At 36.2% G+C, this 13,077-nt stretch overlaps 1 protein-coding gene across 5 annotated transcripts in view; it reads right to left on the bottom strand.

The window, feature by feature from the left end:
- ARMC2 (armadillo repeat containing 2) overlaps window positions 1-13,077 on the bottom strand; it is a 152,655-nt gene that overhangs the window by 58,009 nt on the left and 81,569 nt on the right. For all 5 annotated transcript variants that reach the window (XR_011650110.1, XM_071218618.1, XM_058307238.2 and 2 more), the window contains 2 exons: window positions 10,850-10,995; window positions 6,941-7,040 (listed from right to left, as the gene is read on the bottom strand). Coding sequence is in view for 4 of the 5 variants with exons in the window: in XM_071218618.1 (XP_071074719.1) it covers window positions 6,941-7,040; window positions 10,850-10,995 (246 nt within the window). In the remaining variant the exon portion in view is untranslated. The remainder of the gene's footprint in view (window positions 1-6,940; window positions 7,041-10,849; window positions 10,996-13,077) is intronic.

The following is a 13,077-nucleotide window of genomic DNA, read 5'->3' as shown; positions in this document are numbered from 1 at the left end:
AGGAAGCGCTTGGCAGTTCCCAGACAGTGCTGTGAGGGCTCTGAGGATGGTCCTGCATCTGGAAATTCTGGTTTTGAAAACACAGGAAATCAGCAATATCTAAAAAGCGGAGAGGGTTAATCAGACAGTTGTTCAACTGTCAAATATGATAGGAATGTAGATAAAGGGCCATGACCTTTGCAAAATAATGGCAGTCCTAGGAAAGTCTTACTTGAGGCCTTTTACTAGACCTCTTACAGTAGAAATGGGGGAAAATCCCTTCATGCTCTTCAAAAAAACAAACCCAAACTTATTTTGCTGCAATGCTAAATGTAGCAACATTGACGTCAGAGCCACCTCCGAAGGCTGGCTCCGCTTGCAAAGGCTGATAGCAGCCCTACTCATTCCAGTGTTATTAAGCCCATCTGCTGGCACATTTGTTTGTACCAAATGCAGTTTACATCATAAAGCATACAATCTGTGCATATTTCTTAAATGAGAGTTGCCACTGAATTGAATTTTGGTCCGTGTTTTTAATAGATTCTTTACATAACGCTAAAGTGCAGCTTTCAGACTGTATCAAGCAGACTGAAGTGCTGTGTTTTGGTCTCTGTTTCTGTGTGTATGGGAATTAGAATTATTTGTTGTACTGTGGATCTTGGACAAATTAACTTCACAGACATGTGCCAAAGAAGTTTCCCTTGTTCTCCATGCAGAAGTCCTTTGCAAGAGCTGGGAGGGGTGGATTCCTTTTCTCTGAGACTTAATAACCCAGAAGCCCCTGGCTGTATATTTCAGCCATGATATACAGACACAGGCCCACTTCACTGAAGGGCTGTGTGCAAGATCTATAAACTGCACTATGTTTTACTTTACATAATTTAGGGAAGGTGGCTATTAAAAGAGTATCATTAACTTCAAAAAGAATTTACCACTAATCACCCACAAATTTATCTTTATCAAACTTCAGTTTAGATAGGAGTATACTGCAATTTCTCGAAGCAGGGCATGTACAAGGCTATTTAGTGATTATTTTAAAAATAAACTTTGGTGGTCATTGCACTAAAAAAGAATCAACAACTTGTGGCTTGTCCAGCTAACTGACTTTGTCATCCCCTCTCTCCAGGAAGGTCGTTTTAAGGGCGCCTCAGGAGAAGGCCAGGTCCTGGACTCAGCCTTCCTCAGTAGCCTTCTCGGACCAGTGTCTGAAGATTATTTTTTTATTATCTTTTTTTCTTTTTAAAGATACATAGATCACACAAAATGTTACATTAAAAAATATAAGAGGTTCCCATATACCCCCACTGCTCACCCCCCCACACACACACCACCACCACTTCCTCATCAAAAACCTCTTTCATCAGTGTGGCACATTCATTGCATTGATGAATACATTTTGGAGCCCTGCTGCACCACATGGATTATAATTTACATTGTAGTTTACACTCTCTCCCAGTCCATTCAGTGGGTTATGACAGGATATATAAGGTCTAGCATCTGTCCCTGCAATATCATTCAGGAGTATGCTCAGGAGTGTCTGAAGATTTATCAACACAACAGCCCATTACCGAATGGGGTCTGGCCCCAGGACAACTGGTTTTGATACAAGTCTGGCAGAGAAAATTCATGGAAGAGCCTGGCTTTACCAACCCATTTTCTCCAGCTGATGAAGTCCCGCTCGGTGACTGGTGAGAAAAGTGAGTGGTTCTCACCACTGATGTGGGGGAAACTACAACCACACCTGGCCAGGTTGGGGACTGGGTTCCTCCTTGTTGGGGGAGATTCACATTCAAGCTCCCTCACTCCCGCCTCCCGTGTAGAGAAAGACTGACCCTGTGTGTCTGATTTGATTAATCATGAAAACCTCTGCAGCTTTTGTAGAAAACCCTCTGATGTCAATACTGGAAAAAAGGAACCACCTTAATAATTTATTACCTCAGGTTCCCAAACTTGCTGCTCATTTGAATCACGTGGGGAGTCTCTTAAAAATAGGTTCTTGGACATTATCCCAGACCTGATTCTGACTCTCCTAGGGTGGGGCCTGGGAAGCTGCAATTTTTAAATCTCCCCAGGTGACTCTGGTAGTAAACCAGGTTTGTGAGCCACTGGTTTAAATTCAAGAATTAGAAATACCACCACCTTAATGCCCTCTACCTATTTTTCTACATTCCTTTTAAAAAATAATATAAATCCATGTTCCTTGTAAAAAAAATTCTCACAACAGTGAAAGCTTTCCCTTACCCATCAAACTATGGACTGACTTGACAGAGATAGGTTAAGTACATTTCATATAGTATGCTGAAATCAGTCTTTACCTTGAGAAGAGAATATGAAGACTATAAAAGGAGCAACATGAAACCTCTGGCATTTTCTCTTATATTTCTGATTTTTTTTCTTTAATGGGAAACAACAGCAGATGGGGGTGGGGGAAGCTCTTCTCCCAACAGCAGTTAGGCCTGCTGGGGCCTGGTTCAAGGAGGGTCTTCCCGGCGGAGGCCTGGAGAGGGACCGGCTCACCCCCTGTGATGCTCCCACGGGGACTTCTCAGGATGGTTTGAAGAGTGTGTGGAGGTGATGTTTATTACTACAGGTTTTCTTTTCTTCCCTCTTTTTGGATATTTCTGCTTGTTTATCCCTGCTCTTTAACAACATGCATTTAATTTAAAAACAACTTCCAGAAAAATGAAATCTATGTTGATTCCAAACAAGTCCTCAGACTTTTAAGACAGAGACAACACTAACCTCTCAGAACCAAGATAATGTGCCCTGACTGTGCAATCACTTGGGAATAACTATGTATATGGAGACTATGAAGCTTCCAAAGTATATTTCTACAACCCAAGTTATTCTATCAGAAACACTTCCTTGAGCTGAAATAAAAATAGCTATACGAAGTAATAATTCCATTTAAGTAAGATGCTGGAAGGCTGATTTACATTTCACAGATCAATTCTAAGCTTCACTGTCCAAGCAAATCTTAGGTGTAGCCACCTCCATAGATTAATACATTCACATCTGGTGCGGGATTTCTGGAAATTACTTTCATTTCTAGGAAAGGAGGAAACGCAAATGGTATTCAAATTGTCACCTGTGTCTGGGGGAACATGAACCTAAGATGCTGTGCTGGTCTGAAATAATTTAAAAGCCATCATTTCTGGTTTGCTGTTGTATGGCAAGCCACCCACCAATGTACAAAGTGTGGGGGGAAATAATATTTCCGTCTTTAAACTAGGAAGAGGAAAATAAATACTTAAGGAAGACGTATTGGAGTACTAAAAAAATATTTTATAACACTACAGATTCCAAAGCATTTCACATACAATTCATTCTTTCAGCACTAATCATGTGTCTGCTATGCTAAGCTTCATCCCAGATTTATCAAGACATGGTCTGTGTCCTTTAGCAACTCCCAGTAGTGGGTGAAGTGGCATTTGTGGAAAACCAGAAAAGAAATATTTACAAAGTGCTAAGAGAGCTTTTGGCTAATACTTTTAGGTAGTAAGTGGTACATAACTGCTTCCCAGTAGCCTAAATACTTCCTCACTCTTCTAAAATATTCTGATTTGGAGGAAAATATAAATTATGTACCTATCTCCCTTACTAGGAAAAAAAAGTAAAAAGATGGCTCAAAACGGGAACATTTCAATCTTAATGTAAAAAAAGACAGTATAGAGTCAAGGTTTAATTTTTTTAAGTTAAAAACATGACTCATACAAATATAAGATTGTCTCGTTAATAAGGAAGCCAATATGATGATAAAGTTGGTTCCAAGAACATTTGAAGAACTGGGCATTTACAAAGCATTTAAAAGAATGTTGGAATAAGATTGATAGGTCAGATACCAAGTTGGCTTTAGGCTATAAGGTAATAAAGTCATAAATTTTGAAGTTATCTTTTCTACCAGACAGAAATCTACAAATTAATGTGTAACCTAATTGTGTCTGGGCGCTAATCAAATAGCAAACAGCAAACTCAAACACAGATACATTCTCCTACAGAATTAAATAATCCCTGGGCAGGCCTGTTAAACAATGCTCCAGCGTGACTTTGTAAGGACATGCCGCTCCCCACCCCAGGGTTGATTTCTAAGTTTGGGGTAATTTTCCTTAGTAATAGCGAAGTAGTTAAGAATATGGACTGTGAAGTCCTTGGGGTTGGGTTCATATCTTAGATCTGGCTGTACCAGCTGGGTGTACTAGCCATGTTAAAGTCATCAATCTAAAACGATGCACATTTTACATGAGGACAATAGGGAAGGTATAGCCAAAGAGCCCAGAACACACTGATAAGGGAGGAACTGGGTCGTCTTGGGAGGCTTCACAGAGAAGGGGACATGAGAGCTCCAACTTGAAATAGGAACTGGCCTCTGACAAGGAGAAATGACAGATTTCATTGAGCCAAAAAAATTTCTTTTTTTTTTTTTAAGGACATATCAGGGATTGAACCCAGAACCTTGTACATGGAAAACAAGAGCTCAACCACTGAGCAACAGCCACTTCCCAATGAGAGTTGGTTTTATCATTTGTTTGTTTTTAGGAGGTACTGGGGATTGAACCTGGGACCTCATGAATCGAAAGCAGGCACTCAACCCTTTGAGCTACATCTGCTGCCTTCATATTAACTTTTATTTAGACATTTTAGGTGTTATTTTTGACAAGATTGGTTATGAGGCTCTTTGGTGCTCAGAAGCAAAAAAGTGCAAAAATTACCAAAAGCAGAAGTAACAACCAATAGAAAGGGACAAGCGAGAAAAACTACAAAGAAAAGACAGGCATCTGAAGAACCTCATCAACAGAACCAGGCTCTTAGCATGGGGCAAACAGCCCCTAGAGCAAAAATTAGTGTTTATAATAATGACCCTTGGCATCAGAAAGGGGGTAAATTATACCTAATATCATGTAAGAAAGTAAGGAATTACGTAATATTTTTGAGTATGATTTTCACCACAGTGATTAATAAGCTTGGTGATCATTTGTTGATGGTTCTGAATATGTAGTTTGCAAGGTGCTTTTGATTCTTCTTCAGACCAAAATAATTTTAATAGGTAAATAAAGTTATATAAGTCAGTAGGAAAAAAACCATCATTTTTTTTTGAATGCCATTTTGCTTTACAGATAACTATCAGTTTAAAGTGAAAAATAGTCCAGTAAAAAGTGTAAAATTTTGTGTCAATTAAACTTTAGGATGTTTAATCCCTCAGACAAGAAAAAACATACCCTTAACTATACTGACACCTCATGTGTCTCATGTTGGCGAGATACCAGGATTTTTGTATGTTTATTAAACATGGCTGCTACCTAAGCTGCTATGAGAGAAACAAAACAGTATCTACTTTTGCCAGAAAGACAATACTGCTATTTAGCAGTACTTAACTGGCAGGTTTCTTTCTTTTCAAAATATTATAGGTTAAGATATGAAACATGAAATCATGCTGTGAAAATGTAAGTGCTTTCTTTCACCCACATTTGAAAATTCTAGTACAAGGCAAAGAGGTCTTTTCCAGTTCCAGTCGTCTAGGATAACTAAGATCTAACACACCCAAGATCCACAACACCAAAGCAAAAAAAGAATAATGATAATAAAATAAAACTACAATAAAACCCATAAAGTAAATATGCAAAGCCCAATAATCTCTTTTTAAAATATAACATCTAATAAGAATTCTTTCAATGCTATAATAAACCATCTTTTCCACCACTTTAAATTTTTCCTTTAAAAAGGCAGGAATAGGAATACTTAAGCTTTTAAACATCACAGTTCTTTGGGTAATTCATGTGTCCAAAATTACAGTTCTGTTAATATATTGTACCAAAATGTAAATCAATATGTGTTTCATGGATATGTAATGAAAAGCAGATTGTGACTACTTTAAGGTAAATTAATCAAATTCATTCTTTGCTTTGGCAAATTCTTGTATATCAAAATCTTTTGGTCGAAAAATGTAACTTACAGTAAATATAATACATAGGGGCAAAGTATTTGTAATCCAAATACCTAGAATCAAAAATTCAAGTGCATATTTATAAATAAGTTTTAAAAAATTAAATAAATAATAAATAATTAACTCCATGTGCATGATACAATCATCTTTATTTTTTTAAATCATTTGTAAAGGTGAATAAAAAGTATAGTCTGGGGGGTGGGTGGTGGGGGGTGGGTTATATGGGAACCTCATGTTTTTTTTAATGTAACATTCTATGTGATCTATTAACTTTAATAAAAATTTAAAAAAAAATAAAGCAATAATAGAGCCCCACAAATTTTTTTTTAAAAAAGGTATACTGCATTTAATGAGTATTCAAAAACTTAAAATAAAAATAGTATTTGTACTATTATAATTTTATTAGAGGGAATCATTTGTGATTTGTCATTTGTGAGTTCTTTTTTTAAACAACTATATACATCTTTGTCCTAATACATAAATATCATTTAAATAATTTACCCAGAAGTTTCATCTTCTAAATACGACAGTGTCAAAGAATTAGCGGATTTCAGGGCAGACCATTCACTAGGGTATACCCAGTGTAGGGGGATCCCAAACTTAAGTTTGCATCAGAAGTCCTTGTGGTCCTTAACATGCAGATATCCAGACCCCATCCCACCCATCTGACTCCATCACCCCAGCTAGGGTGGAGCCTTGAAATCTTACCTTTGTAAGTAGCAGGCCTACCCCCCACCCCCCAAGAAGACTCTGATGTAGATGCTTTACAGATCACGAGCTGGAACAACACTGGTATAGTCCATCCACCTTCATTCCTGAAGTTGGGATCTCCCCAAAACATCTCACTCAAACCACTCCCTTCCCAGCCCCTATTGGAAAGTCACTGCCTCCTTTTCTAAACACTACATCTAAGAGATGTTTCTAAAAGAAACCTGTATGTTCAAACACATAGAGTCATTCAACATGGGCTAACACAAATATACCACTACAAAGACAAAGAATTATGCATGAAGAACTGACCTGCTTCTTCTGGTATTTGTTTATCAGTTTCAAAAACAAGGCATAACATCTGGAATAGTTGGCCAAGGCTGCACAGCAGTCATGGTAAGAAGTAAGTTTGCTGCAAAAGTGCCAAATGGGGAAATAAAAATGAACTTTATTTTTCTATAATTTAAATATCCATAGCATCACTTTAAATGCAGACCTTCAAAGGTTGCTGTTTTCATGAAAATGAATCTAGAAATACTCCACACACTGGTCCAGAGAAACAGGAAGAAAATTTGCTGTCTGTTCTAGACTTGGGGGTGGGGGTGGGGGGGTAGGATAGGTAGAGAGAAGGGAAATTTTAAACAGCTTCTTTGAAAAACAGAATCTTGAAGCCTGTTACATATATATGGGGTATGAATTTATACTACTTACCTGATTCAGAAAACACAAGCTAAGAAATTTACCTAAAATCTGGTTGGATACCAAAGAATTCCTTGGAACCCCAGCAGAAACAAATGTAAAACTGCTCTAATAGACTAGACAAACATTAACTAAAATAATGCTGGTAGAACCTTATTTATAGTAGGCAAAGCAGACTTTAAGGAAAAAGCCTTCAAAGCAGTTTTAAAATATCTAAAGCAAAAACGAAAGAAAATAACCCCACAAAGCAATACTGATAAATCCATATCAAACTGAGAGATTCTTTCTCAGTAACTGACAATGGAATAGGTAAAACATCATTAACATTTTTAAAAATTGACTGTATGGTAGGTCATAAACAATTCTCAACAAATTTCAGAGAACTGGTATTTCATACACCACATTCTCTTGTCAAAGAATCATTAAATTAGAAACCAATTAAAAATATATACTTATAAAAACATACTCTTGGAAATTTAGAAGCATAACTTACAGGTCAAAGAAACATGAAAATGAAAAAATACTTATACTCGAATAACAAAATTACAAATAAAAATTCATGAGATGCAGCTAAAGCAGTATTTAGAAGAAAAATTATAGCCTATGAAGACTGAAAAAGAAAGGAGTTGAGCTTCTAACTAAAAGTTGGAAGAAAAATACAATGTAAGGAAAGAAAGTTTTATAAAAGGATTAATAAAGTTAAGAACAGGAGGAATAAAATAAGAATATATGATATAGTGGATCAAAACCTCTGTTGGTGCTATGTAAAAATTAATAAAATTGGCAAGCATTTGGCAAGACTGATGAAGAAAAAAAGTGAAAAGTTACAAATAGTTAAAATTAGGAATGAAAGGCAATATTAACAATGAAGATTCAGTGTAACATAATGGTTAAAAGTATGAATTCTAGAGCCAGACTATCTAAGTGGTTTTGAATTGCAGCTCCACCCCTTACTATCTGTGAGACCTGGAGAAAACTACTAAACCTCTCTATGTCTACTTCCATATATGCAAAATGAAAATGTTAATAATAGTACCTACCTTAAGAAGCTGTTATAAAGATTAAATGAATTAATATTTGGAAAGTACATAAAATATTGCCTGGCACATAGCACCACGTAAGTATTTGTTAAGTAAGTAAAAATCAATAAAAGATGACATAATTAAAGATGCAACAGAGATTAAAAGGACAAGAAGACAATATTTGGGATGACTTCAGATTGTGTGAAAACTTAGATACAACAGAAAAATTTCCAGGAAAATATAACATTTTGAAACTGATCCAAGAAGAAATAGGAAAACTGACTAAATACCTAATCATTGAAGAAATGAATCAGTAGTCAATAACACACACACACAACACATTAGGGTAAAATAGTTTTTCAGGCAAGTTCTACAAACAGCAAAGAAAACCCAAACATATCTAATTTTCACAAATTCTTACTGAAAAGAGAAAAATTTGGAATACTTCCCAACTCATTCTTATGAGTATAAACTTAGCACTAAAACCAAACAAGGACAATGGGAGAAGAAAATTACAGTCAAATCTAACTCATGACTATAGATAGAAAAATCCCAAACAAAATATTAGTCAGCCAAACCCAGAAATATATAATGGTTCAACATTAGTAAACCTACTAATCTAATTTATGACATTAAGAATTTTTTAAAAAGGAAAATACACATAGTCAAAATAGATTTAGGACAATAAATTGAGAAAACTCAATATCCACTGATAAGAAAAATCGTTCCTTAGCCTTCTAAGGGGTATCTACAAAAACATATGGTATCTACAAAAACATACAACAAATACTTCCAATTGGTGAAATAATAAAAATGTTTTCTTCAAAATCAGGAGAAAGGCAGCAGGCCCAACACTCTCTCAGCTTTGTACTGAAAGCTCCCAAAAATCAGATAAGAGAGACATGGGGTAGGCGAAAAGAGTTAAAATAATCAGAACGGAACAATATCAATCTTATTTGCAGACAGTTTGCATAGAGAACATACAAACTCTTAAACCTAATGTTCATCAAGATTGCTGGACACAAGATCAATAAGAAAATGTCAAGGTTGTTCATATTCAACTGCAAGAACCATTACAAAATAATTTCATTTTAAGATTGCATTCTTAATTGCAGTAAAAAAACCAACAAAATATGAAGAATCGAGGAGAAATCTAGCAAAAGTTATACAAGATCTTTATGAAGAAAATTATATAATTTTATTGAACATAAAAGAGATCTCCTAAATGTTTATGATATTAGAAAGATATTAGAAAGATATTAATTTTCCCCACTCCCATCACAATTAATCTAAATGTTCAGTATGGTTTCATTACAAATCCCAAAGATTCTAACATGGACCATTGTTGATTGCCAAATTCATAAGGAAGAAGAAAGAACAAGAAGTGTTTGGATAATTTTAACAGAGAAAAACAAGTGAGGGATTCATTCAACCTGACAGCAAGACTTACTATAATTCTAAAATAATTAAAGCAGAGTGCTATTGGTCCGAGGACAGACCAAACAGAATGCCCAGAAACAAATATGGGAAACTAGTGTATGACCAACGAGGCATTTAAAATCAGTGAGAAAAAGATGACATGTTAAATATATGGTGCTGGGGCAACTGACTATCCACATGGGGGAAATGTTAAATGGACCCCTACAGGCCACCAGGCACAAAAATAAATTCTTTATAATTGTACAATGCTTCAAAACAAGAGGATTAAGGACCGGGAACAAAGCTCAGGACAAGGTCTGAAAGTGTGGTGGTGAAAGATTCAATCTAGACACAGAGTCTCACACTGGGGTTAATTACCAATTCCGTCTTAGGGGACTTTCATATTTCTCTAAATGACTGCAGTATTATAGGGCATGTAGACCCTGGTCTTTTTGAGAAGGATCATTATGTAAAAATACTGGTAAGGAACAGTGAGGGTGGAAATATAACCATGCGATTTAACAACATCTTGCTTTGAGGCACTTGGATTCAAAAGATCATCACTCTGGGATAAAGCAGTGCAAACACGACTAGTGGAAGTGTGAAATAAACTGAAATAAAATAAACTTTTACTGCATATCAAATTGGATCAGATTTTCTAAGCTTAACACCCCACCCCACCCCTTTTGGGTTAAAATTCTATTGTTTTTAAGTGTACCAGAATGCTTGCCATGTTTTGAAGCATAGTTCTTTTATCTCTGATAAATAAATAAGCTAAGAGGTGGGGTTTTTTGTTTGTTTGGTGTTTTGGAAAAAAACATTAGGATAACTCACAACTCACCAAAGATCTAAAGTGACATGAAATTAATGAGTTTAGAATCACATGGGGGGAAATGGAGTCATTAGTTTAAATTATTTATTTTAAACTTGCACCACTAGATTTACCTTTTCTGCTAGATGAAGTAAAAAGCAAAAACAGGATTCCTTGCTTGTCACACACACAACATTGAATAATAACCTCAAACCGAAGCATAAGCATTTTTTGTTAGGTTGTTTCCTTTTGTTTTCCTAGTCTACCTACCTGAATATTCGGGCGATATTGGTACAGACGTCCTTGTCAGCCATGTACTGTTCCATCACTTCACAGAGCTCAGGAAGGGCACGGATGCTCAGGAACTTTCTTCTAGCCAGCGGTGAATCAACCAAGTTTCTCAATGCAGCAGTCATCTAAGATAAAAGCATGATTAAGTAACTTTTTAAACTGGAAAATATAGCAACACTAAACAGCACAGTACAATTCATCCAATAAATTTCATAACATAGTAGTGAAACCAAGCCCCTGATGCATCTCCCACAAAAGAGCAGGGACAAGTAGCATGAAATGAAAACTTAATATACTTAGAAAGTCTAATTTGGTTCAGTGGTAAAGAATGGGATATTTATGTTAGGCAAATGGTATCCCCAAACCCAGGATTCAACAAATCATTATCTGAGTTTATCAGTGATAAGTTCTTCAATTGACCCTGTGAAATGCCACATCAGTTTCAGAGATTAGAAAGTTCTCCTTCTATATTGTTATAAGAACCCCATCAATACTGATGTGGTCAAGGAATATTTAAGACTTTTAGTTCCATTCTCTTCCAAGAAGCAAGTATTGAGAAACTCGCACATTTGTCTTATTTTGTAAAATGTTTTTATGAAAGCTACCTACTTCAGCCTTTGTCTAAAAGTTGAAAGTAATTTAGTAAATCCATAAAATGAATGTTGCTGTCATTTAATGATTTTAGTATGCAGAATGATCTTTCCTTGTGACAGAGTAAAGGCTGACGGTTAAGAGAGTCAGCTCTGGTATTGGACAGCCTGGTCAAATCTCAAACCTCTAGCTTAGGTTACATGCTTCCAGAGCACGTGCTTCTCATCAGTAAAATGTGAATGATGGTAATCACCCTGGAGTTGAGAGGATTCAATGAGATGAGATGTATAAGTTGCATCATCAGTACCTATAACCTAATGGGTACTCAGAAGTTCTTGCTCCCATCCCACATTTGCTGTGGAACTTCACACCCAAAATGCAGAAGGAGCAAGGACCCTGGTCTTAGAGGCAAATGATGGAGGTTCAAATCCACATCTCTTCCTATTTGTGTGGCCTGGAGCAGTCACTTAGTTCTCAACTTCCCCATTTCCTCATCTGTGAAAAGAGGATCATAATCTCTGCTCACCTCTCTGGGTGGTTATATGTGTCAAATGGAGAACATGTAATGGTTTTTTGCACACTGCATAGCATTAATGTAAATATAAAATATCAGTATAGCCATAGTTAATAACTTTTTTAAACAATTTAAAGAGATCTGTATCTTTGATTAGATTTCCCTTGTAACAAAAACAAAGATTTTTCAATTTAAAATACACCTGATTACCTTGAAAGCAGAGAAAATAAAAATAGTGCTTCAAACAAAGGTGAACAAGTCTTTTGTAGTCAATCAAAATTTTAGAATTCAGTAAATTCTTTCCTGAAAGCTTCAGTATCCCAACTCTTGGAGGGGAAGCAAACTACTCAAGGGTTGCACTTAAGCAGGGATGTAGCCTCTGAGGTTAAAGAATAAGTCTTCTGTGAAGACTAATAAACCATTCTAGACATTCCAGGATACCACTGTCATAAAATGGAAAATTCTCATCATCTGGCCCTGCCTCTACCTGTTCTCCTTCTTCAGAGACAACCCAGGCACTCGAGCACTGGTTTACATCAATCCAAAGGAAGACTCGCAGGCTTCCTTTCAGTAGCCACAGAGCACACAAGCCTGTGTGAATACTGATGTGGGAAACCACAGAAAACCGAACACATCACACACTTGTTAAAGTTCCTTTTCCCTGGTTCCCAATGCTTCAGAGATCGGGTACCCCTGATTCAAACTCATCTTCTTGCTTTCCTATATTTTATCTCTAGCTAAAGATGTTATTAGCAGAAGGGGCCAGAGTTTTCTTATGATATTTCATTTTCTTGGTTTAACCTCAGTTGTTTTTTTCCCCCTTTTTCAAATACTGAAAACTCACTTCATTATAAAAAGTTAAGTTCTTCAGCTCAAGAGTCTTCTGTCCAAATATAACGGCTTTTATAAATGACCCAAATCAAGAGTGGAAGCACACATTTATGTGGACATGTCATCTGATTTAAATCCCTACCCATTTACTGCACATATGACATTGGATGGAGTGTACATAGTTGGGTGAGACATGCTGTGTACAGATGTGGTGCTGGTAGAAATAACATGCATGGAATATTTATCACACACTTAAAAATACACAGAACTA

The sequence above is a fragment of the Dasypus novemcinctus genome, chromosome 11 (genome assembly GCF_030445035.2).
Source record: "Dasypus novemcinctus isolate mDasNov1 chromosome 11, mDasNov1.1.hap2, whole genome shotgun sequence".
NCBI lineage: Eukaryota > Metazoa > Chordata > Mammalia > Cingulata > Dasypodidae > Dasypus > Dasypus novemcinctus.
This window is presented reverse-complemented; position numbering and strand designations above follow the sequence as displayed.